This window comes from Panthera tigris, chromosome B4 (assembly GCF_018350195.1).
Source record: "Panthera tigris isolate Pti1 chromosome B4, P.tigris_Pti1_mat1.1, whole genome shotgun sequence".
Classification (NCBI taxonomy): domain Eukaryota; kingdom Metazoa; phylum Chordata; class Mammalia; order Carnivora; family Felidae; genus Panthera; species Panthera tigris.
In genome coordinates this window covers 93,250,406-93,278,037 of record NC_056666.1, presented here as the reverse complement: position 1 = coordinate 93,278,037, position 27,632 = coordinate 93,250,406, and the positions used below count along the sequence as shown (strand labels likewise).

Sequence of the window (27,632 nt, the reverse complement as noted above, 5' to 3'; positions counted from 1 at the left end):
ATGAATTAATGTATACAAAGTATCTGGAATACTGCCAGATACATAAAAAGCCATCCTAACTACCAATATGACAAAGAAACACTAAATGGTATCTAAAACATTCTAGCTGACTACATAACAAATTACTAAAGAAAATATCATTACTGTAAAATAGAATACACCTATTTATTATTTTTAATGTTGATTTAATTTTGAAAGAAAGAGAGAGACAGAGCACGAGTGGGGGAGGGGTAGAGAGGGAGACACAGAGAATCCAAAGCAGGCTCCAGGCTCTGAGCTGTCAGCAGAGCCCAATATGCGGCTTGAACCCATGAAGAGACCATGACCTGAGCTGAAGTCAGCTGCTTAACTGACAGAGTCACCCAGGTGAATACATCCATTTAAATATTCCATTTGGATAGTGTAGTATTATGCTTTACAAAGAAAAATGCCTACTTTCATCCAACATTTCCATCTTGTGGGCATTTCAGGTAATTGCTGCTGATGCCTATTAAAGCGTAGCTGTACTTTTGATAAGATATCACTGACTGGAAGCAGCACGGTTTGGAAAACCAGGGCAAAAAAGCCCTGTGAAATGAGAAAGACTTCGGTTCGAATATAACCTTGGCCCCTTATTGGTTAAATGCTGATATCACGTAAGTCTCCCTCAATCTGTTTTCTATTTGGTACAGTTAAAACTGTATTTCTCAGAGGATTTCTGAAAATTAAGTAATAAATGTAAATCACCTAGCACATTAAAAGCATGCAGTAATATTTCTTTATTTTACTCCTGGCTGGGGACTTTCTTTTTGTGATACATTTTGTAATACACATAAAATTTTATATTGGCAAAACAATCCTTACTTTGTTTGTGATTTCTTTCATTGCTTTTATTTTTAAAATTGATTTTGAAAATAGTAGTACCTACACATAATACAAAATAAAAAGGCTGAAAAATGTAGATGATGAAAAAAGGTCTCCTTTCACTCCCTCCCACACCAATCCCACACTGATTATTCCTGGAGATAATCAGTTGTAGGTTTCTTTGGTATATTTCCAGAAATAATTTGTTCATAGACAAGCACACACCTAAGTGGTTTGTTCTCCTCACTCCCAAACAAGTAGTATCAGACTATATATGCACTGCTCTGCACCTTGCTGTTTCACTTAATATTACATCTGAAAGCCTACTCTATATCTTAGAGCTGTCTTATTCTCTTAAAGGCTGTAGACGACCTCACTAAATGGACATACATAATTTATCTGTCCCCTTTGATATGCAGGGTATTTCCATTTTTTCTTTTACAATGGTAAAATGTATGCTGTGCATAATCACTTCAGTATACTTGTGACATAACCAGTACACCTGCAGGATAAATTCCTGTTAAGTATCATTGTTGGGGCAAAGGATACACGTACTTGTAACTTTGAAGGAATGCCAAGTGACTCTTTTCTATTAATTTATGGGGCACCTGGGTGGCTCAGTTGACAGTCCGACTTTGGCTCAAGTCATGATCTCACAGTTCGTGAGTTCGAGCCTTGCATCAGACTCTGTGCTGACAGCCTGGAGCCTGCTTCAGATTCTGTGTCTCTCTCTCTGTCCCTCCCCCACTCACACTCTCTCTCTCTGTCTCAAAACCAAATAAACATTTAAAAAAAAAAAAAAGGTTCTATCAATTTACAATCCCACTAGCACTGTATGTCTGTTTCCCTACTGTTTCAACTTTTTGGTCTCAGTTACTCTGAAAGGTTAAAAATGGTATTTCAGAGTAATTTTAATTTGTATTTCTCTTTTACCACTAAGGCTGACCACTAATCTCCCTCTTCCTTTTTATGAATTATGTTTTACCTTTGCTAATTTTTCTATCACATTACTGGCCTTTTTAAAAAATTGAGGTATAACTGACATGTTAGTATCAGGTGTAGAACATAATGATTTCATGTTTGTATACGCCGCAAAATGATCATCACAGTAAATCTGGTTAACATCTGTCACCATAGTTACAAAAATTTTCTTTCTTGTGATAACTTCTAAGATCTCTTAGCAACTTTCAAATATGCAATACAATATTGCTAACTACAGTTTCCGTGCTGTACATTACATCCCCATGACTTTATTTTGTAACTGGAAGTTTGTGCCTTTTCACCCATGCAGCCATTTCACCAACCTCCCACTCTTGACTCCAACAACACCAATTCATTCTCTGCATCTATGAGCTTAGTTTTTGTTTTTTAATTCCATATATGAGATCATTTGGCATTTGTCTTTCTCTAACTTATTTCACTTAGGATAATGTCCTCAAGGTCCTTCCATGTTGTCACAAAAATGGCAAGATTTCCTTTTTTTTTTTTTTTTACCGGTTGAATAATATTCCACTGTATATATATTCCGCTGTGTATACGTTTGCTCTATCTACTCATTCATCAATAGACACTTCAGTTGTTTATTGTAAACAATATCTTGGCTACTGTAAATAATGCTGCAAAAAACATGGGGCTGTTTCTGTTTTTGTCATATAAATATCCAGACATGGAATTGTTGGATCATATAATAGCTCTATTTTTAATTTTTTGATGAATTTCCATACTGTTTTCTGGAGTGGCTGCACCAATTTACATTCCCACCAACAGTGCATCGGGGTTCCCTTTTCTCCACGTCCTCACCAACACTTGTTATTTCTTGTCTTTTTGATTCTAGCCATTCTAGCAGATGTGAGGTGGTATCTTATCGTAATTTTAAGTTGCATTTCCCTGATGAGTGATATTGAGCACCTTTTCATGTGCCTGTAGGCCCATCTGTATGTCTTCTTTGGAAAACTATTCAGATCTTCTGCTCATTTTTAAATTGGATTGTTTGCTTTTTTTTTTTTGCTATCAAGTTGCAGGAGTTCTTTATGTTTTTGCATATGAACCCCTTATCAGATACATCATTTGTAAATACCTTCTCCCGTTCATTATGTTGCCTTTTCATTTTGTTAATGCTTCCCTTTGCTGTGCAGAAGCTTTTTAGTTATTGGCCTTTCTTACCGATGTGCAGGAGTTTGTTATACTTTAAAGAAACTAGTCATTTGTGATATGAATACAGTATTTTTCATGGCTTGTCTGTCTTTAGACTTAGAGTGTTTTACTATGCAAAAATTTTTCTCTCCTTGCTCCCTCTCTCTCCACATCAATTATAAAATGTACACTGAGTGAAAGGCACTTTGTTAGATGCTGAGGTAGAGGAAGAAAATAGACCAGAAAGAAAAATGAATTACAGTGTCATAGGGAGCTATGAGAGCAGACTGGATTCATACCAACATGAAAGGGTGTGTGTGTGTGTGTGTGTGTGTGTGTGTGTGTATCAAGGAAGGCTTCTTGGCAGCAGTAAAATCTGAACTGAGTTTTAAAGAATGAGAAAGGAATCAGATGGAAGAAGCGGACACTGCAGGCCCTGGAAACAGCACATATAGATTTGGGAAGCAATAAGAAGTCCTGTACAAATGGCAACAGGTAGTTTTAAATGTAGTCAGGAAGACCTGATCCGACTCCTTTGTCAAAAGGACAGCATTCACTGTAATATAGATTCTTGTTGTTTGGCTTAGTCATTACACTTTATTTTTTGACAAATCGTAAGACTGCAAAGGGCATGATATATTTGGAAGAAGACCTGGGCTAATTAACAACGAGATCATAAAGGAAAAAATTCAAAAACTGCTTTTAGCTTATTTCAGTTTTCTGCTTCCTATATATTAAATGATCATATAAAAAAATGTTTGTTTTGGGGCACCAGGGTGGCTCAGTTAAACATCCGACTCTTGGTTTCAGCTCAGGTCATGATCTCACAGTTTATGAATTCGAGCCCCACATTGGGCTCTGTGCTGACAGTGCACAGCCTGCTTGGCATTCTCTCTCTCTCTCTCTCTCTCTCTCTCTCTCTCTCTCTCTCTCTCTCTCTGTCCCTCCTCTGCTCGTGCGCCCTCTCAAAACAAAGAAATAAAACAATTTTTAAAAACTTATTTTAAATTTCCAAATTAAGCCTCAATTTGGAGGAAATCAATCCAAAGAGGAATTATTTTTGCCAAGTCATATAACTTACTAGTTAGTAGAAGCACAAACTATGAGGCTTTTACACAGAGAACAGTTTATCAACAGAAAAGAAAGACAGCATGGACGCGGGTTAAATCCTGGCTTCGCTGGGTGATTTGGGACAAGTCGTCAAGTCTCTCTATGATCTAGGGCCTTAACTCACAAAATGGGGCTAATAGTACCTTCCTCCTAGGGTTGTTAGAGGTATTCAAGAAGTTCAGAAATGTAAAGCACTTATCTAGTACACCGTAAGCTCTTATCACATGCGCACTATCGTTTTAATGATTCCTTATAGAAGTGATTAATAGCCAGATCACTGTACTTAAGCAATTTTCTATAAATTTATTGTTGTAAATAGGTTCATAAACTTTTAATATGCAGGGCGTCTGGATGGCTCAGTAAGTTGAGGGTCCGACTTTGGCTCAGGTCATGATCTCACAGTTCGTGAGTTCGAAACTTGCATCGGGGTCTGTGCTGACAGCTCAGAGCCTGGAGCCTGCTTCACATTCTGTGTCTCCCCTTCTCTCTGTCCCTTCCCCACTCACGCTCTCTGCCTCTCAAAAATAAAGAAATGTGATAAAAAGAAAATTATAAACTTTTAATATGCTACATAACATGCAACCTCTACTCTGAGTATTACTCTATCTAAATATATTGCTAAGTTTTTTGAGCCTAAGTTGTGAAGACTGCCTAGGATGAAGTTCAGGCTCCACCACTAACTAGCCGTGTAAACTTGGGCAAGTTTCTTAAACTCCCTGTGCCTCCCTCTTCCAAGTGGATTACCTAAAAAGTTATTGTAGATTTAAATAAGTTTATACATTTACAGATTTAGATGAGTAAAAACAGTAAGTGTTTAATAGCTCTGATATTTTATTATAACCAAATATTGGGTGTAATGCCCTCAAATTGGTAAAAGTGTACATATCTTTTTTATGTCTTTGATTAAGATTCCAAAATTGCTTTCCTAAAAAGGCTAAACAATTCATGAGAATGCAAGGTTCACCAAATCCTTAACATGTACTACTATTAAAGATTCCTTTTGCTAATTTGATACAAATATGGCAACCCACTAATGTTTGGCTTGCATTTTTAAAATTACTAGCAGGGCCAATATTTTCCCACTCTATTCTCTAGCCATCTCTTCTTTCATCTGTCTGCCCATGGCTTTTGTCTATTTGTCAATCGAAGTTCAAAAATTTTTTCTACGTTATCGAGTTCAGGGTTTTAAAGCTATGAATCCCTTGCCATATTTTCCACAAATTTATTTTTTTTCGTCCTTCTGAAATGTAGAAGTTAAATATATTTTACAAAGCCAAGTCTGCCTTTCTTTTCATGTAATTTCTTCTAATGTGATTTCTTCTCATACCACAAATTTAGCAAGTCTTCCTTACCAGGACAGAAAGTCACTTCTCTAATTTTTTAAATGACAGGTTGCTTGACTTAAAAAAAAAAAAAAAATTACTACATTTAATTAAACTGGAATTTGTTTTGTAAATGCTACGAGCAACAATCTAAATTAAATTTTCCTTCCAAAAGCTTAACAGTTGTGCCAATATCATTTATGGAATTAGATACTATTAAGAAAATAAACTGAATACAAAACATGTAATTTACTGATAAAAACTTCCCAAGGTTATACAACTCCATACCATAAGCTTTAACACATCAAAGTCCTTTTTATAAAACACGTTATCAGTACTACCTACTATACACACCTGAATTAATATCAGTTTGTTGAAAATACAAAAATGTGGGCACTTGGGTCATTATTTTTTTAGTTTATTTATTTATTTTGAGAGAGAGTGAGTTGGGGAGAGGCAGAGAGACAGGGAGGGAGAGACAGGGAGGGAGAGACAGGGAGGGAGAGACAGGGAGGGAGAGACAGGGAGGGAGAGACAGGGAGGGAGAGACAGAGGGAGAGAGAGAGAATCCCAAGAAGGCTCCATGCTGTCAGTGCAGAGCCCAATGTGGGGCTCGAACCCACGAACTGCGAGACCATGACCTAAGCCCAAATCAAGAGTCAGGCACTCAACTAACTGAGCCACCCAGGTGCCCCTGTGGGCATTTGAATTTTAAAAGAGCAGTTTATTCTTATGAATTGGGCACATTTCCATAGTATAGGAGAAAGATCTATAATGAAGAGGAAATGACCAATACAAAATAGCATATCAGTAGTGCTTTTTACCTTCTAAAAGTGATCATATACGTATGTTCTATGTTTATAACAAAGTAGTCCAGGTAAATGTTCTTGCAGATGTAAAAAATAAAGCATAAAATTTTTTAAATCAGTGTGATTTAAAATTTTAAGTGACTACCGAGTTGTAAAATTGTAATTAGTATTCAGCTCTTGTAACTCCTAGTCACAGGTTTCATGAAAATACAAACAAAACACCATTACAACCATTAGCAGTTAAACCGCAACCCCCTTCTCTCCTGCATTCTCATCCCCCACTCCCTCTTTTATTGCGTTCACCTCTTGTGGCCTACAATATACTGGCTTATTTCCCCCCTGATATTGCACCCCCTCCCCACCTCTTGACCCCATATCCTGCTTCTGCTACCACTTCCAAGGCTACTACTTCCCTTTATAGCCAAGCTCCAAGACAGTTGCCCCCAGCGCTTGTCTCCATCTCCATTTCTCTCATTCTCTTTTGATCCATTTCAGTTGATCTTCTGTCCTCACCATTCTCCTTCCATTGCTCCTCCTAAGGTCATCAAGAACTTCTACTAGCCCGTTTCTCGGCTCTTATCTTACTTGATCTATCAGCACTGGGCCACTATCAGTATCAGTTCTAGCAGTATTGGACAGAGCTAATGACTATTTCCTGATACACTGTCTTCACCTGACTTTACATTATATGCACCTTGTTTTTCTCCGTACTCACTGCTATTTCCCAATTTCATTTGCTGGTCATCTCCTTAATCTCTAAATGTTGGTGCCCATGGCTCAGTCCTTAGACCTCTTTTTTTATCTTCACTCACTCCTTTGATGATACTAGTTGGTCTTAAAATTTATAAATCCATCCATATACTAACTTCCAAATGTGTATCTTTAGCTTAGACCTCTCCTTAAATACTAGACTTGTGGGTGCAATTCCCTTACCAGCATTTCCACTTTGATGTCTTACAGGCATCCCACATTCAACATGTCCACAACAGCACTTCTAATCTTTCTGCCAAAGCCTGCCCCTCCCAGACTTCCCACCTCTATGAAAAGCAACGATGGTTTTTTTTGGCTCCTTGGGCCCAAAACCTTAAGAGTTATTCTGTCTGTCTACTTCTCTCACATCTTATTCTTAAAACCATCAAAAAATCCTATTGTATCTATCTTCAAAATAAATCAAAACCTGACACCCTCTCAGCACTTCCACTGCTATTACTCTGGTACCACCTACCACTCTATCATATCTGGAATACTGGAACAGCCTCCTAACTATTCTCTCTGCCACTATACTTTTTGCTTTATGTGTGTTTTCAACACAGCAGCCAGGGTGATTGATCTTTTAAAATGTTTTATAATGTCACTTCTGTTAAAAACCCACAAACAACTTCACATTTCCTTCTGTTTAATTAATACTGTAAAGTACTTGCGGCTACCCTCAAGTCCCTAAATGACTTGATCCCTTATTAACTTTTCTGGTCTCACCTCCCCCTTCTTGTCTCTTTACTCACTCTACTCCAGTCACACTGGCCTACTCAGATATGCCAGGCATGCTCTTACCTTAGGGTTTTTGCCCTTCTTGCTCCCCTGACACTTAACATTCTTCCCTCAGATAAGAATGGTTCACTTCTGGGACACCTGGGTGGCTCAGTCAGTTAAGTGTCCAACTTCAGCTCAGGTCACGACCTCATGGTTCGTGGGTTGAAGCCCTGTGTAAGGCTCTGTGCTAACCTCTCTGAGCCTGGAGCCTGCTTCGGTTTCTGTGTCTCCCTCTCTCTCTCTGCCCCTCCCCTGCTTGCTCTCTGTCTCTCTCTCAGAAAAAAAAAAAAAAAAAAAAAATCATTAAAAAAAAAAAAAAGAATGGTTCACTTCCTTACTTCTTTAGGTATCTGTTCAAATGCCACAAACTCAGGGAGCATTCTCTGACCTGATATTTAAAACTTCAACTATCTCCTCCTACCAAAGGTGTTCCCTCCCCTACTTTATTTTTATCCATATCACCTAATCACTATCTTACACTTTATTGTTCTATTTATTTAACATCTGCCTTTATTTTACTAGAATGTAAGCTTCGTGAGAGCAAGGATTTTGTCTGGTTTGGATACTGCTCTATCTTCAGAACCGAAGACAATGCCTGGCATATAACTGGGGCTCAATATATACTAGAAGCAAATGAATGGAAGATCAAAGGAACAACTGAATGAATGGTGACATAAATGTTAACACAAGATGGCAAACAGGTTTCACGTTGAGTGCCAAGTGCAAATGCTTGGCAGTAGCTGCACTAAGCGATGTGTAAGGGATTCTAAGGCCATGTTAGCTTAGAGGGAAAATACAACATGACTGATTATGAGTATGTCATTCTAGTACCTACCACCCCAGCATTAATTCAGATTAATAGGGCTTGATCTCACAAACCATGAGACCATGGCCTGAGCCAAAATCAAGATTTGGAGACTCAACCAACTGAGCTACCCAGGCACCCCATAGCATACTTTACTTTATTACATGGAATAAAATACATATAAATATACAAAATATGTGTGGACTGTTTACCAATAAAGCTTCCCATCAACAGCAGGTTATTGGTAGTTAAGTGTTTGGTAAGTGAAAAGTTGTATACTGATTTCTGACCGTTGGGAGGTGGGGATGGGGAGGCTGTTTGGCAACCCTAACCCCGCATTGTTCAAGAGTCAACTCTAATTGTGTTCTGCAAGGTTCTTCACACAGATTTTATTAGCAAAGACTAATAAACAGGAAATGACTGAGTAACAGATTAAGCAAAATTAGTGAAAAGCTATGCTTAAAAGTAATTAGAGAATAAAAGACAGTATTTCAAAGAATGTGAGAGGCTGTTTTTTACTTTTCTGAAAGTAGGCCTACTTTGGAAACAATTTTTTGTTTTGTTTTGTTTTTTGAGAAAGAGAGTGCACAAGCAGGGGAGGGGGCAGAGGGAGAGACAGGGAGAACCTCAAGCAGGCTCCATACTCAGTGTGGAGCCCGATGCAGGGTTCTATCCCACAACCCAGGAATCATGACCTGAGCTGAAATCAAGAGTCGAATGCTCAACCAACTGAGCTACCCAGGCACCCTTACTCTGAGAACAATTTAAAACATCCTTCTTAGATAGATGCTCTATAGTAATACATTTTTTTTAACTCCTAAAAATTTTACCTTTATATATCATTAGAAAAAAATTTAATACTTACTAATCATAATCTTTTTACCATTATAGAATACATTATTTTTCAGAATAATTATGAACTCATGGCACTTACATTCTGTTTCATGCTTATAGGCTCCTAACGTTAGCTGGCGAGATGTTGTTAATAATTGTTGCATCATTGCTGTTGGGTCTTGAAATATCTAACAGGATAGAATGAAAAAAGACCAATAACTTCAAAGTTCTACAACTTAAAATGCTTTTAAAATTCTCATTATAAAATCCTCTTACCATTTCATCATAGAACTCTGAAACCACTGTCTTTTTTCCCAGCATTGCATTGGTGTCTGACTGAAACAGCTTTAATAAATGATAGAGGGTCACCTGTGAAATAAAAATAGATGTCACACCTGTGCAATGATTTTCATCATCGTGAGACATCATGATTTCTGTAACTGAATTAGAGACTGGAATTAGCTAACATGTCAAATTCAGGATCGTATCTCAACTACAACTTACTGTATGGCAAATCACTCAAACTCTGTATCTTATTTTCCTATTAGGTATCATTATCCATCCACATCGACTAAACATGAATGCTTTGAAGGGAGTAAGTATGGATGTTACAAAGTGTCTCTACAAAATGACTACATAGAAAAACAATATAAAATACAGCTATAGAAATTAAACTGGAAAATCATTAAGATATGAATTCTTTTATTTACACAGGTAAAACTAGATCAATTTTGACAGCTATTCTGTGAAGATTAAAGTCTACAAATTTACAGGGGGAGGGAAGATTTTATACTTTCAAAATAAATAACCAATACTAAAGTGCTCAGTGAATGCAAAATATTTCTTCGGTGATCTATTATTACATAAATAACATAATAAATAAAAGTCAATGATAATTTACTTCTGTAGGAGCAACAGGTCTTCAAAATACCTAAGAATAGGTATAATAGGACATCAAAGGAAAAGCTTTGCAGCATAATGTGTGATTACTTGAACAAAATAAAACCTAGGTAGCAAAACAGCAGAATTGATGTTATAGAAACCAATTCAGAGGCCTCAAAGAATTTTCTAAAAGGTTAGCTAAAATCATTATAAGGAACATGTATGATATACCATACTTAATTTTTTTTTTTTCCATTTGAGAGAAAGAGAGCGTGACAGCAGGGGAGAGGAGCAGAAGTGAGGAGGGAGAGATAAAATCTCAAGCAGACTCCACACTCAGCGTGGAGTCCAATGCGAGGCTCAGTCCCACGACCCTGGGACAAAATCAAGAGTCAAATTCAACTGACTAAGCCAGCCAGGGGCCCCTATACACCATATTTAAAGCAGATAATTTAACAATTTCTGGAGTAGACAGAAGGGAGAAGAGACTACGTGAGTGGATTAACCAGAAGAGAAAAACTCACAACATGAAAACTTAAGGCAGAAAACAGCAGCAGAGGTCAGAGCCAGCACTCCCAGTGGAACCCCAGGGAGGCTCCAAGCCCAAAGTCGGCAGCTATAGAAATCAAGAATGCTGTGTGGTGGCAAGGCCTGTTACCCTTCCCTCCTCCCATCACTCAGAGACAAGAGAGCATATCCTCCTGTGAAACTTACAATTTTTCACCCAATCAAATATGAAGCAAAAATAAAGATATTTTCAGGCAGCAATGGTTCAAAGGTTCATTACTCAGGCATCCTTTCTGAAATAATTCCTCCAGCAAAACAAAAAAAGAAGCCTGGAATGATGAAGAAAAAGAACCATCTGTCATCACATGAGGAGGTGACAGTATTACCTAAAATTGAAAAATCAGGAGCACCTGGGTGGCTCAGTCAGTTACGTGTCCAACTCTTGATTCAGCTCAGGTGGTGATCTCCCAGTTTGTGAGATCGAGCCCTGCATCAGGCTCCGCTGACAACATGGGGCCTACTTGGGATTCTCTCTCCCTCTCTCTGCCCTTCCCCCACTCACCTGCACATGCTCTCTCTCAAAATAAATAAAACAAAAAAATAAAATTGAAAAATCAAACAGATTGAAATATAGGAGATGCATGGAGTAATTTCTAGAGAACTGAAAAGAATCACTGTGGTTCTTCTTGGGAAGGGGCCAGAGAAGGGAGAAAGAAAATGTTATGAGTTAAATTGTGACCCTGCCAAAAGATATGCTGAAGTCCTAACCCTTAGTACTAGTAAATGTGACCTTACTTGGAAATAGGGTCTTTGCAGGTGTAATCAAGTTAAGATAGAGTGGTTAGGCTCTAATCCAGTATGACTGGTGTCCTCATAAGAAGAGAAGACACACAGAGACAAGGAGAGATAGGGGCCAGGTGACAATGGAGGCACAGATTAGAGTTATACTGCCAAAACCAAGAAACACCTGGGGCTACCTGGAACTAGAAGAGGTAAGAAAGGATCCTCCTTCTCTTGAGGTTTTGGAGAGAGCATGGCCAACACCTTGATTTTGGACTTCTAGCCTCCAGAACCGTGAGAATAAACATCTGCTGTTTTTGGCCACTCAGTTTGTGGTCCTTAAATTTTTTTTTTAATGTTTTATTTATTTTTGAGACAGAGACAGAGCATGAGTAGGGGAGAGGCAGAGAGAGAGGGAGACACAGAATCCGAAGCAGCCTCCAGGCTCTGAGCTGTCAGCCCAGAGCCTGACGCAGGGCTCGAACTCACGGACCGCGAGATCGTGACCTGAGCCGAAGTCGGATGCCCAAATGACTGAGCCGCCCAGGCGCCCCAGTCTGTGGTCCTTTATTATGGCAATCCTAAGAAACTGATACAGGAGACTTGTATTTTTTTAGAGTATTTTTTAAAACCGTGTGCACGTTTTACTTTTATAATTTAAGAGAAATTTAAAACTGCATCATAAAACTGTCCTTCCTTAAATTTATTATTCAGATTCCCAAAAGCATTCATGCAGATATAGGCAACGAAAAACATCAAGATAGATGTCTCTAATTTTGAAGGATGTTTGAAGATTCTTAGAGCAATGGAAATGCCTATACTAGCTATGAAGATAATTCTAGGAATAAAAACCCAATTTTTGCATTCTGCTTCTAGGAATAACCATTCCTTTTATACTGGCTTAATCTATTAATAGGTTATTGGGTAACAGGTATTAGTCACAAGTTACTTAGGTCTTTCTTCTATATTTTAAATAACATGGCTTATTTTAAAGAGCCAACAATTAAAAAAGTATAAAGGCTTCATTGTACTAAAAGAAAATGATGGGCACCTAGTTGGCTCAGTCGGTTAAGCATCCGACTTCAGCTTGGGTGATGATCTCACAGTTTGTGAGTTCGAGACCCACGTTGGGCTCTGTGATGACAGCTCAGAGCCTGGAGCCTGCTTCAGATTCTGTGTCTTCCTCTTTCTCTGTCCTTCCCCCACTCATGCTCGGTCTCTCTCAAAAATAAATAAACATTTAAAAAAAAAAAAAAGATGACAATAGTTTTGGGGTAATAAAATTCAGGCCTATGTAGATCTATATGGAAATTTATTCAGTAAGTTCATCACTGCAGAAGTGTCATAACCACTCTTTCCAAGACTGGACTTTGAATGTTGTCTTATACTGAAGTTATATGATACCATGATTTCTTTCAGAGATGTATTTTCCAATTGAGAGTGGTGGGTGAGACAGTTGAAGAACAGACAAGGCAGCACATTCTCAAAGTAAAAATGAATTCAAAGCAATCTTACAAAGTTAGAGAGTTTCTGCTATAGTAGCATTACTGATTTCTTCTCCTCTCTCAATATCTGCTGCATTTCTGTGCTCTATTCTCCCTAATAGACTATTTTCATTAAGGACAAGAACAGTATCTCATCTTTGTATCCGACCCCTAGAACAATATCTTGACAAATAATGGGTATTTAATAATTTCTTGCCAAGTAGAATATAATGTCTTTTGAAAGTATTCTATTCTAAGAAGGACAAAAGAATGATAGGAGATCTGGAAACCTTATCACATGGAAAGTATTTAAATAAGCTACAGATGTTATTCAGGAGAAAAGAAAACAAATGTATGAACAGTTATCAGTAAAAAGTTCAAGGAAGCTTACCATAAACTAGAGCTTTATTACATTTAGAACTACCTAGATCTGAATAGGATGTTTCACTTAACGACAAAAGTCAAGAGTCTGTCTACTGGAGACAACAAGCCCAAACAAGACTCTCATTTGAAAGACTGCCTAAAGAAATTCCTACGCAGGAAGAGTATGGCCTATATTATGGGTCCTAAATCTTACTGTGCACCAAGATCACCTGGGTACCGGCCCCCTCTCCAAACCTACTAAATCAGACTTTCCAGGGGATGGGGCCTAGGAGTCCAAATTTTTAACAAACAACTCCAGTATCTCTGGTGCAGTCCATTAGGAACTAATTCTCTGAACTACAGGCCCAGGTCATAGCTCCTTTAGAAGCACATACACTTCTAAAAATGTAATCTGATAATTAAAGTGTAAATGTTTGGTGCTAAAGGAATGCACTGAATCTAACAAGATGAAAATTAACGGTGATGACCTGAAACTAGAGTTAAGCACCAGTCATGCGTATGTGGAATGAGGGAGCCATAACTGAGTTGTGACCCTATAGGTTTACAAACAAAACAAGCTGAGTGGACTTAGTCAAAAAAAAAAAAAAAAAAAAAAGGGGTCATGGAAAGAATGTGAGGTTTGAGTGCATATAACTTGGGTTCAAAAACTAGCTCTGCCACAGTAACTGTGCTTTTGAGCAATATGGCTTGATCTCTGAACTTCAGTATCCTCATCGCTAAAATGACGGTATCACCAACCTCACAAAATTGCTGAGGAATCAAAGTGAAAGCTTTGAGGGACATTTTACATTATCAAGCAACAATGTGATAAGAGGAGATCAAAAGATGAAAAAGTCAGTGGTTATAAATAAAAATTCATGAATAAAATATAAAGTAAAGCTGCTAGTACGGACAGCAACTTGAAAAAACAAAAAGACTATTGCTAGGGCTTTTATTTTTTTTTTTTTAACCTTTATTTTTGAGACAGAGAGAGACAGAGCATGAATGGGGGAGGGTCAGAGAGAGAGAGGGAGACACAGAATCTGAAACAGGCTCCAGGCTCTGAGCTATCAGCACAGAGCCCAACGCGGGGCTCAAACTCACGGAGTGAGAGATCATGACCTGAGCTGAAGTCGGACGCTCAACCGACTGAGCCACCCAGGCGCCCCTGCTAGGGCTTTTAACTATAAAATGTGGGTATTCTCATTCTTGACAGCAGTTGGACTCATCTTGTTTATTACTAATAACCAAATAATATTAATGAATTTTAAACTTTTTTTTGTTCTAGTAATCACACAATCCCATGATTTCTTTCTGAGAAATGTTCACATTATATCCCATCTTTCTATACTTGAAAAATTAAAGTTTTGAAAGGCACTTCCCATGAAAAATCTTAACTCAAGGCAAAATATACTATGCGATAAGCTTACATAAAGTGTATCTGAATAAAAATGTCAATATGTAACAAACTATTCAAGTATTGTCACATTTTCACAATTACAAAAATCTATTTTATGGTTGCAAAGATTATCATTACTCACAGGTCTTTCATTAGGATCAATGAAAAATATTTTGATGATTATTTCAAATTCACCCCATCCTGTTTCAGTAATTTCATATGGAGGCTTAGTAACAACTGAAAGGAGAGAAAAAAATAATTATAAAATATTTTTAAATTTGTATATTATGAATAAAAAATCTTTTTAAATGTGTACATTATGAATAAAAAAACTGTACTGTACCTCTTAAAGGATTGCCATAGCTTTCATGTAATTTAAATTGGATTTTCTTCACATATGCTGACATATCCTAAAATACAAAGGAATTAATTAGTTCTGCCATCTATATATAAAAACTGAGAGAATATGTATGTAGTCATCGAAGGTTTTTTTTTAATAACAGCTTTATCAAGATATTCACATACCACGTAATTCACCCACTTAAAGTAACTATTCAATGGCTTTTAGAATATTCAGAGTTGTACAGCCATTCCCATAATTGATTTTAGAATACTTTTATCACACAAAAAAGAAACCTCATACCCATTAGCACAAACTCCTAAGTCCCTCTTCCTCTCATTCACTGGCAACCACCAATCTATTTCTGTGTCTATGGATTTGCCTCTTCCGGATATTTTATAAAATGGTATCATCCAGTATGTGGCTTTTGGTCTGGCGTCTTTCACTTACCATAACATTTCTAAATTTATTCCATGTGGTAGTAGCATGTATCAGTACTTTATTTCTTTTTGCTGCCTAGTAATATTCCATTGTGTGGATATCCTACATTTTATTCACCCATTCATCGGATGAAAGATATTTGGGTTGTTTCTATTTTTTTTTGGCTATTAAGAATAACACTGCTAAAAACATTCATATGAAAGTTTTTGTGCTTTAAAGGGTTTTAAATGGAGAAATATTTGTTCAATTAACATCTACTGAATACCTACCATGTACTGACTGCATTCCAGACATTAGATTCAGCAGCAAAACAAAATTGCCAGCAGCCAGATTATACAGCAGTTTTGCCATTCATCCTTTCTGATGGTCTTTTACCAATTGTTAAAGAATTAAAAAGTATGAACTACTATTCCCGAAACACCTGATTAAATACTAGGCTAACTTAAGATGTGATGATTGGAAGATGTGCTGTGTTTGTAGCATAGTTTTTGTTATCATAACTTAATTTTAGTTACAAAGTTTTGCAAAATTGATTTCTGCTAACAGTTATATGATGACAACTCTCACTTTATTCTTTCAACTTTTTTGGGTTGACATTTCTACAATGGGCCAATTTTATAATCAGAAAGTTACTATAGAATAATATTACAATTTATCTTCAATCAAAAACAAACTATGGCTTCAAAACAGTTATAGGAGAAACAAGTGCCTACCTCATTTCTATACGGTTTGACATACACTGTCCACTGATGGGTGTGCCCATCCTCTTCTCTCTTCTTCCCGAAATATCGAGCGACATTACCATAAACTATTGGTTTAACGATAGTAACCCCCTAAAAGAAAAATAATTTCAACATCAATTAATATTGTATGATTACCCAAATGTACAGAATAAGAGCTGTGAAAACCTATTTTAAGGAATGGCAGGTGATCTAAAAACCTAGAGTTTGCTTATAACGTGGATTTCTCTCAAAAAATCAATTTCAGACAATTATTCTCATTTCATGTTAACAAAGTAACTAACCACCAGATTAATTATAACGTTCCTGCTTTGAAAATGTCTATTTAAGTCATGTCAAGTACTTGGAGAGGTTTTTCTTTGTTTTTGTTTTGAAGAAAGGCGAAAGGCTATTTACAAACTTGAAAGTGAGCCTCAGGAATTAAGACCACCAGTTTTGACTGCCATCACCTGATGGTAATAATGTCCTGATTTGTCAGCTTATAGCAGTGTTTCCCAAAATACAGTACAAATATTAAAGGCAGTTTGGGAGAGGATTTTAGGTAGAATTAGGGCAAACATTGTTCATTTTATTACTTATGTGTTAAGTTCTGAGATGTAAGTACATGTTTCTCGGCACATCTGGTAAGTGTAGAAGTGGTGCGTGTTGACAGATTATCACGGAAAGGAGAAACAAAACATTTCAAGTCAGGAGAAAATACTGAATGACATGAAACTTCACGTGAAACTTGAGACTAGTTGTTCAACAGTAAGAATGTAACTGACTGTGCAAGTGCAAAATACACCACATGTGAAAAGTGCTATGCCAATGTACTCAACAATTACTAAGAAATGAGGAAGAGCAGCGAACAAATGAAAAAAAACTTTCCATTTTGGCTGGTAATTAACAAAAAAATCCAATCCCTACAAGCCTCAAGTTAGTTCAGAAGAAGGCAAGCAATCTGTATGAGAATTTAAATAGTCACAGGAAGTGCTATTGACACTTGTGGCACAGGTTTAAGGCCTGAATAAATGAGCGTAAGGTGAATAGACAATAGATCCTGTAGCTGTTACCGTGTTACTGGAAACTTGCAGATTTCCTCAGTGACGCAGAGGGGGTTCACTTACCAAGAGACTTTCTATATGAATGAAATTTATCTAAATTTGAAAAAGATGCCTACAAGACCACATAACAATCATCAAGAGTGAGAAATAAATCCTTAATTTTAAGACTCTACATGACACTCATTTTTGACAGAAAAGCATTTGAGGACTACAAGCCTCAGCTCCACACCGAGCGCAGAGCCTGCCCCAGGGCTCACACCCACCACGGTGAGATCATGACCTGAGCCGAAATCAAGAGGTGGACGCTCCATCAACTGAGCCGCCCTGGTGCCCCCAAACTCTTTGAACCTTACATGACCACAAGTAGAGAAAGTTTTTTTTAAGTTCTCCAAAAGCCAATGTTTCAAACTTCTGGTAGTACTTTCCTATCAACCCAAAATCTTGTGCAAAAAGCTTGGCTAAATATATATTTATGAAATTTCTGGTACTATGAGTTTTACCTGACCCCCTTCCAATACATTTTGGCAGTTTTTTAAATTTTCCAAGAACTCCTACTTTGCATGTGATATGAAAGCACTGCGTGTAATAGTTGTATGCGCAAACAGTTAAAATTATGTGAAAGCAGTAGGACACAGAAAGGGACTCGAAGAAAAACTAGAGTAACTAGATTGGTGCAAACGTGGGTGATTGGTTTTCTAAAGAAGAATCTCCTTTATGCAATAAACCTGAAATCTGAAGGGGTAAACATAGGTGTTCTATCAAGAACCAGTTAGTCCTGCCTTAAAAACTAACGTGCCAGGAGATGCAGGAAGTGGGAGGGAGACGTTTAAGTATCAAACATCACGTTAGGCTCTACAACAATTAAAAAAAAAAAAAAAAAAGCGAACATTTACTGAATGCTCTCTCCGTGCCAGCCAGTGTTACGTTCTTTGCATGCCTTGATTCATATCTTGGCGGAAGCTGGGGGGCTCTGTGAACACCACGAACTCTGGAAAGCTGCCTCAACTATCCTACCCTGGGGATAGGGTTCTTCGGCGATCACACTTGCATGTGGGGTAAGCCTCCGTAAGTCTGCTGGAGGGACTGCATCAGAGAACCTGGAGGGACTGCATCAGAGAACCGGGGAAAGCGGTTAGCTTGGCACGGGAAGCGCGCAATCCAGTATCCGCCACTGTTACTATCCTCACACTCAGGTGGACGGCACCCCGGTTTACCGGTGCCCGGGGCTGGCAGAAGATGACACCAAGCCCTCCAACTGGCTACTTGCCTCGGCAACAATGTCCAGTTCTCCCCAAACCACTACCGGTTGATTTCTGGAGGGAAGGCGGCCAAACGGCAGTCAAAAGAAACACTTATTTTCCCGCGGCAGCTGTGACTCCCCGTCTGGAAACCGCGGTTCAAACCCGAGCTGAGAAGAAGGCGCGAGAGGGAAAGCAAACGGGCCCTCCTCACGCTGCGCAGGGAGGAGCCAAGACGGGAGAACCGCTCCCGGAGCGGAGGCGTGGGCCGGGGACTGACCTTCACTCTCCCGCCGGAGTCAGGCCCAAATTCGGCCATTCTCTTGAACATATTGTCCTACAGAAGAAGCCGCCGCCGCCGCCAGGGAAAGAGACCGGGGCCGGCGGGGTAGCCGCTCCCCTCAGAGGCCCCGCTCCTCCCGCGCGGGCTCAGGCGGAAGGTTTCTGGGTAGAGCGAGGGCGAGTCACCGGAGCTCGCGGCGCTGGGGCACAGCAAACTCCTCGCGGCGGGCGGCGTCCCGGAAGGCCGTTTAGCCCCGTGCGGTGTAGCGCCCGGTGGAAGGAGGAGCGGTGGCGGCGCCGTGCGCAGGCGCGACGAGCTCGCGCGCACAGTGCGCACGCGCCGGGCCGCAGCCCTCTTGCTGGGCGTGCGGAGGTGGCGGGAAACCGCTGGAGCCGACCCAGACCACCTGGCTACAGAGTAACCGAGAAGTTGGCTTTTGGAGCCAATACCTTGTCATCGCTGAACAGTTCCGATTCTGAAATCAAGTTCATTAAATCTACTTGCCCACCCCAGCTTTTCGTGGTCTTCATCCAGACCTCCACACTTGAACCGCTCATTTCTTATTTACCTCCTTCTCTCCTCCTTACTTTCTTTTCTACTCACAGTTTAGATTCCAAGGTCCATAACTTGATGGCAAACCTTATCTCAATTGCTCGTAAGTGGCACTGATAACTGCAAAGCTTAGTGCAGCACTAAACTAGTGGTTTCCAATTGAAGTTTTAGATGGTAGCCAGTTCTCTTTCCTTTTTCTCCACTAGTTATTTTAAGCTTTTCCTGAGTCTCAAACCTCCGACTCCAACATCAACCCTCTCACTCTTAGCGGATGACTTTGTATGCGTGTTATTTCACAGAGAAAAAGACCGCCATGCCAGCAGACCCAAACATAAGCTTTGGTTTGCCCAATATCCTTCATCCCTTCTCTTTTGTTCAAGAGGGAATCTTCTTCCAGTTTAAAATCAGTTCTTCAGTCTGTGTTCTTGATCTCATTCTTTTTTGCTTCCTCAAGGATTTTGCCCCATCAGTCATCCTCACCCTGCCCTGTATCTTCAGCCTTTCTTCTACTTTGTCTTTTCCCCATAAGAAAAGGTAAGTTTAAATCTTTCTTATTAAAAGCAATATGGAGGTTCCCCAAAAAGTTAAAAATAGAACTACCGTACATCCAGTAATTGCGCTACTAGGTATTACCCAAAGGAAACAAAATTACTGATTGGAACAGGCACATGCACCGTGATGTTTATAGCAGCATTATCAACAATAGCCAAATTGTGGAAAGAGCCCAAATGTCCATTGACTGATGAATGGATAAAGAAGATGTAAATACACACATGTAATGGAATATTACTCAACCATAAAGAAGAATGAAATCTTGCCATTTGCCATGATATGGATGGACCTAGAGTGTATTATGCTAAGCGAAATAAATCAGGGAAAGACAAATATGTATGATTTCACTTATATGTGGAATTTAAGAAATAAAACACATGGGCATGGGGGGAAAGAGGCAAATCAGGAAATAGATTCTTAACTATAAAGAACAAACTGAGGGTTACTGGAGGGAGGTGGGCAGGGGGATGGGTTAAATGGATGATGGGTAGTAAATCCAATTACTACTTTCCCTTAACTGATTTGACTTCTTGACAGGATTTGATGCTGTTATCCACTGCCTCTTTTGTGGTGCCCATTCTCTTGGTTTTTCTGTTATTTCTCTGGCATCTGATTACTAGGTAGTTAGTTACTGTCTCCTCTATGTTCCCAAAGTGCCCAAGGGATTGTAACTCTTATCATGTTATATATTAATTATTTGTGAATTCCATTAAAGCAATAACTATCTTATTCACCTTAGTATTCTTAGACCTTAGTCAACATTTCTTGTGCCCAATAATGTTTGTTGAACGGTGAGTAAATGAAAACTGGAAAAGTCAAGAAGACTTGAGGCCATTTTTCCAAAGGTAATTGAAACCAATGAGGTCTGTTAAAGACACTGTCATACAAAATGCTTCACATCATAATATGGGACTTTTTTTTTTGTCCCCTGTACCCTCATCTGAAGTTCACCTTTTCCAAATTATGGCTTTCAAAATGTGATCTCTGGAACCCAAATATGCCCTTTATAATTATTTTTCCAGCTCTCCTTTTTCTTCTTTTCTCCTGTTTCTCAGAGGGTTTTTTATTCTTTGCTTCAAATCTTACCCTAAGTATTTTTAAAGTAAAAAAACATTTAATAAAATAAAATTAAACAAATACATAAAACATACTGGAAACTTTGGGGGAAAGATAATGAATTGAATACATATCTTTTGCTTCCCCCCAAAACTCCTTTAAAGCAAGTAAAGAGATTTTCAAAAAGGCACAAACCTTTAAGGTAAGAAGAACGGGAAAGAAGGTGAAACAAAATCTTGAAATCTGGAATACAAATGGCAAGTGGTATAGAGCAGTCCTGAGAGCTGAGCAGTCAGAACTAATAAGCTACTCAATTTGCACTACAGAAACTTCCCAAGTTTCAAGAATCTGTAGTTGTGGGGATCTCTGGAAGTAAGGGTGGGAGAAGATGGAGAAAAGGAGCTAACAAAGACTGTTTGAGAGGCTGTTTAAGAAATATTAATACAATTAAACAATTACATGCTATTTACTGCCAAGGAATAAACAGAGGAAAAACATGGTCTCTATATTGAAGAACAACAGGTAGAGTTGAGGAAGGAATACCATACAGAAAATAGGTAGATTAATGAAACTATGGCTGCCAGGGGCTAAGACCTCTGTCCCTCACTTAACTCTTAAAATGCTGGCAACCAGGCCTTTGTTTTCTAGCAGCCAATAGGGAGAGGCTTCTCTGGGGAATCTGACCAGCCTAAGGGAAGAGATCTCAGGATCCCCGATGAATCTCACTCAACCTATCTTGATCATCCTTCAGCAAAGTACATATGGTCAAATCCACATAAGCCCTTGGAACTCCAAATTAAACTTTTATTTTTCAACTCCTAAATTTAAGGAGATAACCAAGGATTACCAAATAACTGAGAAATGCCTCTAATATGAAACATACAATTCAAAATAAACAAAATGACAGATTAGAGGAAACATAGGGAAGTAAAGGTCAAAACAAAAGAACAGTGATGATATTCAGATAAAACAAAAAATAGTAAACATGACACTAAACAAAGAAAAAAAGGAACATTTATAAAGGAAAAAAGAGCTGTAGGAAATTTGAAATACGATAGTAGAAATGCAAAAACTCAATTAGGGGCACCTAGGTGGCTCAGTTGGGTGAGCATCCGACTCTTGATTTTGTCTCAGGTCATGATCTCATGGTTCGTGGGATCAAGCCCTGGGTTGGGTTCCGGGCTGACATCACAGAGCCTGCTTGGGATTCTCTCTCCCCCTCTCTCTGCCCCTACCCTGTTTGTGCTGTCTCTCTCTCTCTCAAAATAAATAAATAAACATGTAAAAACTCAATTAAAAGGTCAAATGATAATATCAAAGAAATCTCCCAGAAAGTAGAGCAAAAGACAAAGAAATGGAAGAGAGGACGGAAAACATGAGAACAGGGGCACCTGGGTGACTCAGTCGGTTGAGTGTCCGACTCTTAATTTTGGCTCAAATCATGATCTCAGGGTCATGGGATCAAGCTCTGTGTCAGGCTCCTTGATGACATCTTGGACCCTGCTTGGGATTCTCTCCCTCTCTCTCTGTCCCTGTCCTTCCACCACCCCCTCCCAAAAAAATTCTGTATTCGGTTGCTAGGGCTACCATAACAGAATACCACAGGCTGGGTGCCTTAAACAATAGAAATTTATTTTCTCACAGTTGTGGCGGGTAGAAATCCAAGATCAGGGTGTTGTCACCTTTGGTTTCTCCTGTGGCCTTTCTCCTTGGCTTGCAGATGGTGGCCTTTTCACCATGTCCTCACGTGGCCTTTTATCTGTATATACACATTCCTGGGGTCTCCTCCTCTTCTTATAAAGACACAAATCCTATTGGATTAGGACCCTACCCTTATGACTTCATTACCTTAATTACCTATTTAAAGGCCTTACCCTCATATACAGTCACATTGGAGGTTAGGGCTTCAACATAAGAATTTTAGAGGGACCCAATTCACTCTGTAACTATATCAGAGGACTAGTCTAAGAGTTCCAAAGAGAATGAAGAAAATGGAAGGAACGAAATAATAAATGATTCAACAAAGCTTTCTAGTACTTAAGGTTATGAGTTTCTAAGCTGAAGATCCTACCAAGTACCCAGAACAAATATGAAAACAGATCCACATCAAGGCACATCATTGCAAACTTTCACAACCCTGAAGATAAAGAGAAGATCCCACGTACTTCCAGGTTATGAATTCATAATGGCTTAAGACTCCTTAGTAGCAACATTGTAATCTAGGGCACAATGGACTTCCCTGGGTTTGGTTCCCCAGGCGGTCCCAGTTCAATAGACCATCTCCAAATTTCTGAAGAACATTAATTCCAACTTAATATTCCATACCCAGCCAATTATCAACCAAGTGTGAAATAGAAAAAAGACAATTTCAGACATGCTAAGTCTCAAAAAAAGTACCTTTCATGTACCCTTTCTCGGGAAGATTCTGGAGATGTAATCCACCAAAATAAACCAAGAAAGAGGAAATTATGAAATACAGGAAACACAATAAATAGCAAATATGGAGATAAAAGAAGAGGATCCCAAAATGATGTTGAAAGAGCAAACCCAGGGTGATAAGCTATGTATTAGACACAGACAGAAACGGGTCCCAGTTAGATTTGGTGGGAAATCTTTGGGAATTACTGCTTTAAAAAGATGAAATTGGGGTGCCTGGCTGGCTCAGTTGGAAAAGAATGAGACTCTTGATTTCGGATTTATGAGTTTGAGCCCGTTGTTGGTTATGGAGATTACTTAAATAAATTAATTTTTTAAAAAAAGATAAAATTGACAAAATTCTAGCTGGGTCTGAAGTCTTGAGAGATTATTTAAATACTTTTAATGTGTAAATATTAGACCTAGAGTTTGGGAGGTAAACTAATGAGATATACAGAAAACTAAGCAAATTTAAGAATCATACAGTTATTAGCTCGAGAGAAAATAAAATACTGCATAAAAGAAGAAAATAATTGTATTTATGGCCACAGAAATACTGAGTATTGGTCTAACAAAAAAATATATAATTACATTGGAAGGATGGGCATTGGGTGCCCTTGTGTGATGGGAGGAGGAGGAGGAGGATATAGAGCCTAATCCTTAACCCTGATAGTGGAAAGTCAATATCCTAACATGAAAACATCAAGAAAAATCAATACAAGTCTAATACTTTAAAGCACGGAGGCAAATATAAAAAATTACTATTAAACTAATAGAGTAGAAAGTGATCATGTAAAGGGGGAGAAATGAGGAGGTACATCTTTCATAATAGACCTTGTGGAACTTACCTGACTCTGTAAACATTGAGAATTTATAACCTGGTTAAAATTAAAAAATAACTTTTAAAATACAATTGCATAATAGACATGCATTTAATTGAAAAACATTGTATCTATGAATGACATTGGTCACTTCCGATTATAATTTTTATTAATTCCCTTAGCAACTTCTAAGTAAATATTTTAAAAATGAGTCCACTAAATACTAGAAATGTGCTCAGGGCTTAGTTATAATTAGTGCCACATAAAGAGCTAAATTATCATTTGGAATATCATTCCGCATTTCAAATAATATCCTAGGGTAAAACTAAGCAATATGAAAATTGAGTTTCTCTCAAAAATGATCAACCATTGATACTGATTTTTATTCCATTCCTGAATAAGAGAGAAATTTAGTTTGGGAAGTTAATTGTATGGAAATAACAGGTAAAGGTTAAAAATGATATTTATCAAAAACATTAAGCAAAATCTCCAACAAACATTGCTTTTGCTCTACAGACAACTTTTGCTAATCTCTCATTGTTTCTTCAGTCAGCCTGTGTTGTATGGTGCTTCCTGGATATAGCCCATCTCTGCATTTAGGCAGTCACTCTTCAAGTCTCTCTCCCCTACTTTGATCCATTCTTTATACACCTCTGGGTAACCTGATATGAATAAACCCATATTTTTTCTGGGTTTATTCATACTAGAATGGTTCCAAAATCTTGAAGCCCAAGGCTGCACCTGTGTTGAAGTCCTCTGCTGCCCTCCCATGGCTAGTCTACACACTACATTCACATAGTCTTGAGACCTGACCTGTGGATGAATTTGTTTCTTTAAGTTTTATTTATTTAACTAATCTCTACACCCCACATGGGGCTCAAACTCACAACCCTGAGATTAAGGGTCGCACAGCCTTCCGACTGAGCCAGCCAGGCACCCTGAGACCTGACCCTTGGAATCCCAGAAGCTGTTGTACTGGAATCATGTGGACCTGAGGAGTAAGAAAAATCCTAGAATGGTAAACATGGAGGAATACACTAAATAATGAGAAAGAGATTCATTCAATCAACTGTTTATTGAGCATGTATCATGTTCCAGGCACTGTTTTAGGTGTTTGGAATATAGGTGTAAACAAGAGTAAAAAACTCTGCCCCCCTTCCTATTAGGACAGTGACCCAGCATAGCGTGTTAGAGATATAACACAGTTAAGAGGGTGTGCAGATGTGGAAGAAGGAGGAGCCAACGAAAGGTATCAGAGCCTGAGTGGAGGCCATCTCTTCCATGCTGTGGCAGTGTTGGGAGATTGGTTACATACAGACAAATTGATCAAATACATACATGTACTAAGGATACATTTTAAGGTTATTAAGGACAATGGATGCCAGCTTTCTCACCATCAGAGAAGGGAGTTCTCTGGGAACAACATGGGAAAAGAGAAAACTAGAATAAACCCTGTGGTGTGGGATTGGAGTTGGAGATACTGATGTGAATTCAATATAAATGGATAGATAGAGTGACGAGTATTGTGCATATCCTCCTTCTCCGGCCATTGACAGGGCCTGGCAACAGTGACACCCTAGTGCCTAGATCTTGTGTTTTAAATACCATTGTCCACTGTGAAGGATCAGTGTTCTTTGGAGAAATGGGTGATTTCAGGGCTGGAGCAGGGAAAGAACAAGGTGAGTCTTAGAACATCCTGGGCCAGAAAACAAGAAGGTGCTCAAAGAATGATGAGAACATGTCAAAATAATGCAGAAGCGAGCTTGCAGGAGCTCCACTAGCCAAATCATGGACAGCGTGAGCATCAAAAATAAACGATAGTAATAGATTATAATTCATTATAACTTGAATAAAACAGGAAGCCATGAGTCCATACTGATACAATAAATAAATGCATAAGTTGAAAATTTGATAGGGAACAATCTCAAAGTACCTTACTCTTCGCAAATACTTCACAGGGGAGGTGACTTGCAGACATCACCTTCATCAAATGACTGAAATGAACGTCACCAGTAATAGAACATTTCAAAACCGCGTGCCACCTAAGAGGGCACAATGAGAACGGCACAGCCTCACTTCCGTGGGACTCCTGCCAAAGAGGCACAGCCTAATCTAATCAGTAGAACCTCAAAACAACCTTAGGACATTTTACAACATAACTGATTTGTGGTCTTCAAAATTGTTAGTTGTAGAAGTCAAGGGGAAAAAAAAACCGAAGAGATGATCCAGATTGAAGAAAACTAATAAAGACCACCAAATACAATACATAATTCTGAATGAGATATTTTTACTGTAAAGAACTTAGAGGGGCAATTGATGAAATTGAATGCGATATGATGATTAGGTGGTAATAATGTAGCATGGTTAACTTCCTGATTTGGGTGATGTTTTGAGGTTATGTAGGAATCACATACTGAACAATTCAGGGCCACATGGGCACCAATTACTCTCAAACTATTTAGAAAAATAAAAGGCCTTTGTACTGTACTTGTACATTTGGGGGAAATTGAGTTATTTCAATATGTTTAAAAAGTGGGGAAAATCTGGGTTTTTTTAAAGATTTTTTTAAAGTAATCTCTACATCCAATGTGGGGCTTGAATTCATAACCCTGAGATCCAGAGTAGCATGCTCTACCCACTGAGTCAGCCAGGTGCCCTGAAAATCTGTTATTTTAGAAGTTATATTTCAGCAAGAAAAGACAAAATAATAAATAAATTAAATAAATAAATAAATAAATAAATAAATAAATAAATAAGATATGTGGTCTATCCAGTGGCTATAGGCATGAGTCCTGGGGACCTCCCACAGTTAGAAACTAAATAGCAGAGAAAAAGCCAGCCAAGGACTGAGAAGGAGCAATCCGTGAGGCCGGGTGTGAATGAGGAGAAGCAGAGGGAGAAAGAGTTTTCTAGAAGTATGAAGTGGTTTACTTCGTCAAGTACTGCTGGGAGATCATGTAAGTTGAACAGAGAATGGGCGATTACTAGAATTGGCCTCAAGGAGTCACAGAGGAGCCATGAAGGAGAGGTTTCAGCTAACTAAGGATAGCAGCCAGGTGAAGAAGGTTTGAAAAGAGGGGCACGTGGGTGGCTCAGTCGGTTGAGCTTCTGACTTTTTAAAAAATTAATTAATTTATTTATTTTGAGAGAAAGAGCATGTGTGAGTGAGGAAGGGGGGGAGAGAGAGAGAGAGAGAGAGAGAGAGAGAGAGAATCCCAAGCAGGCTCTATGCTGTCAGCACAGAGCCCAATGCAGGGTTGGATTTCACTAACCTCAAGGTCATGACCTGAGCCAAAATCAAGAGCAGGAAGCGTAACCAACTGAGCCACCCAGGCGCCCCTGAGCTTCTG

General features: G+C 38.7%; 1 protein-coding gene across 4 annotated transcripts in view; it reads right to left on the bottom strand.

The window, feature by feature from the left end:
* YEATS4 (YEATS domain containing 4) overlaps positions 1-19,110 on the bottom strand; it is an 80,164-nt gene extending 61,054 nt beyond the window's left edge. Inside the window, exons 1-6 of one of the 4 annotated variants that reach the window (XR_006220062.1) lie at positions 18,884-19,110; positions 16,296-16,415; positions 15,145-15,211; positions 14,944-15,038; positions 9,663-9,755; positions 9,487-9,574 (exon numbers count right to left, since the gene is read on the bottom strand). Coding sequence is in view for 3 of the 4 variants with exons in the window: in XM_015537570.2 (XP_015393056.1) it covers positions 9,487-9,574; positions 9,663-9,755; positions 14,944-15,038; positions 15,145-15,211; positions 16,296-16,415; positions 18,884-18,934 (514 nt within the window). In the remaining variant the exon portion in view is untranslated. The remainder of the gene's footprint in view (positions 1-9,486; positions 9,575-9,662; positions 9,756-14,943; positions 15,039-15,144; positions 15,212-16,295; positions 16,416-18,883) is intronic. The other 3 variants (XM_015537570.2, XM_042992730.1, XM_007082238.3) reach the window with 3 other exon arrangements.
* Between the last annotated feature and the right edge of the window lie 8,522 nt (positions 19,111-27,632).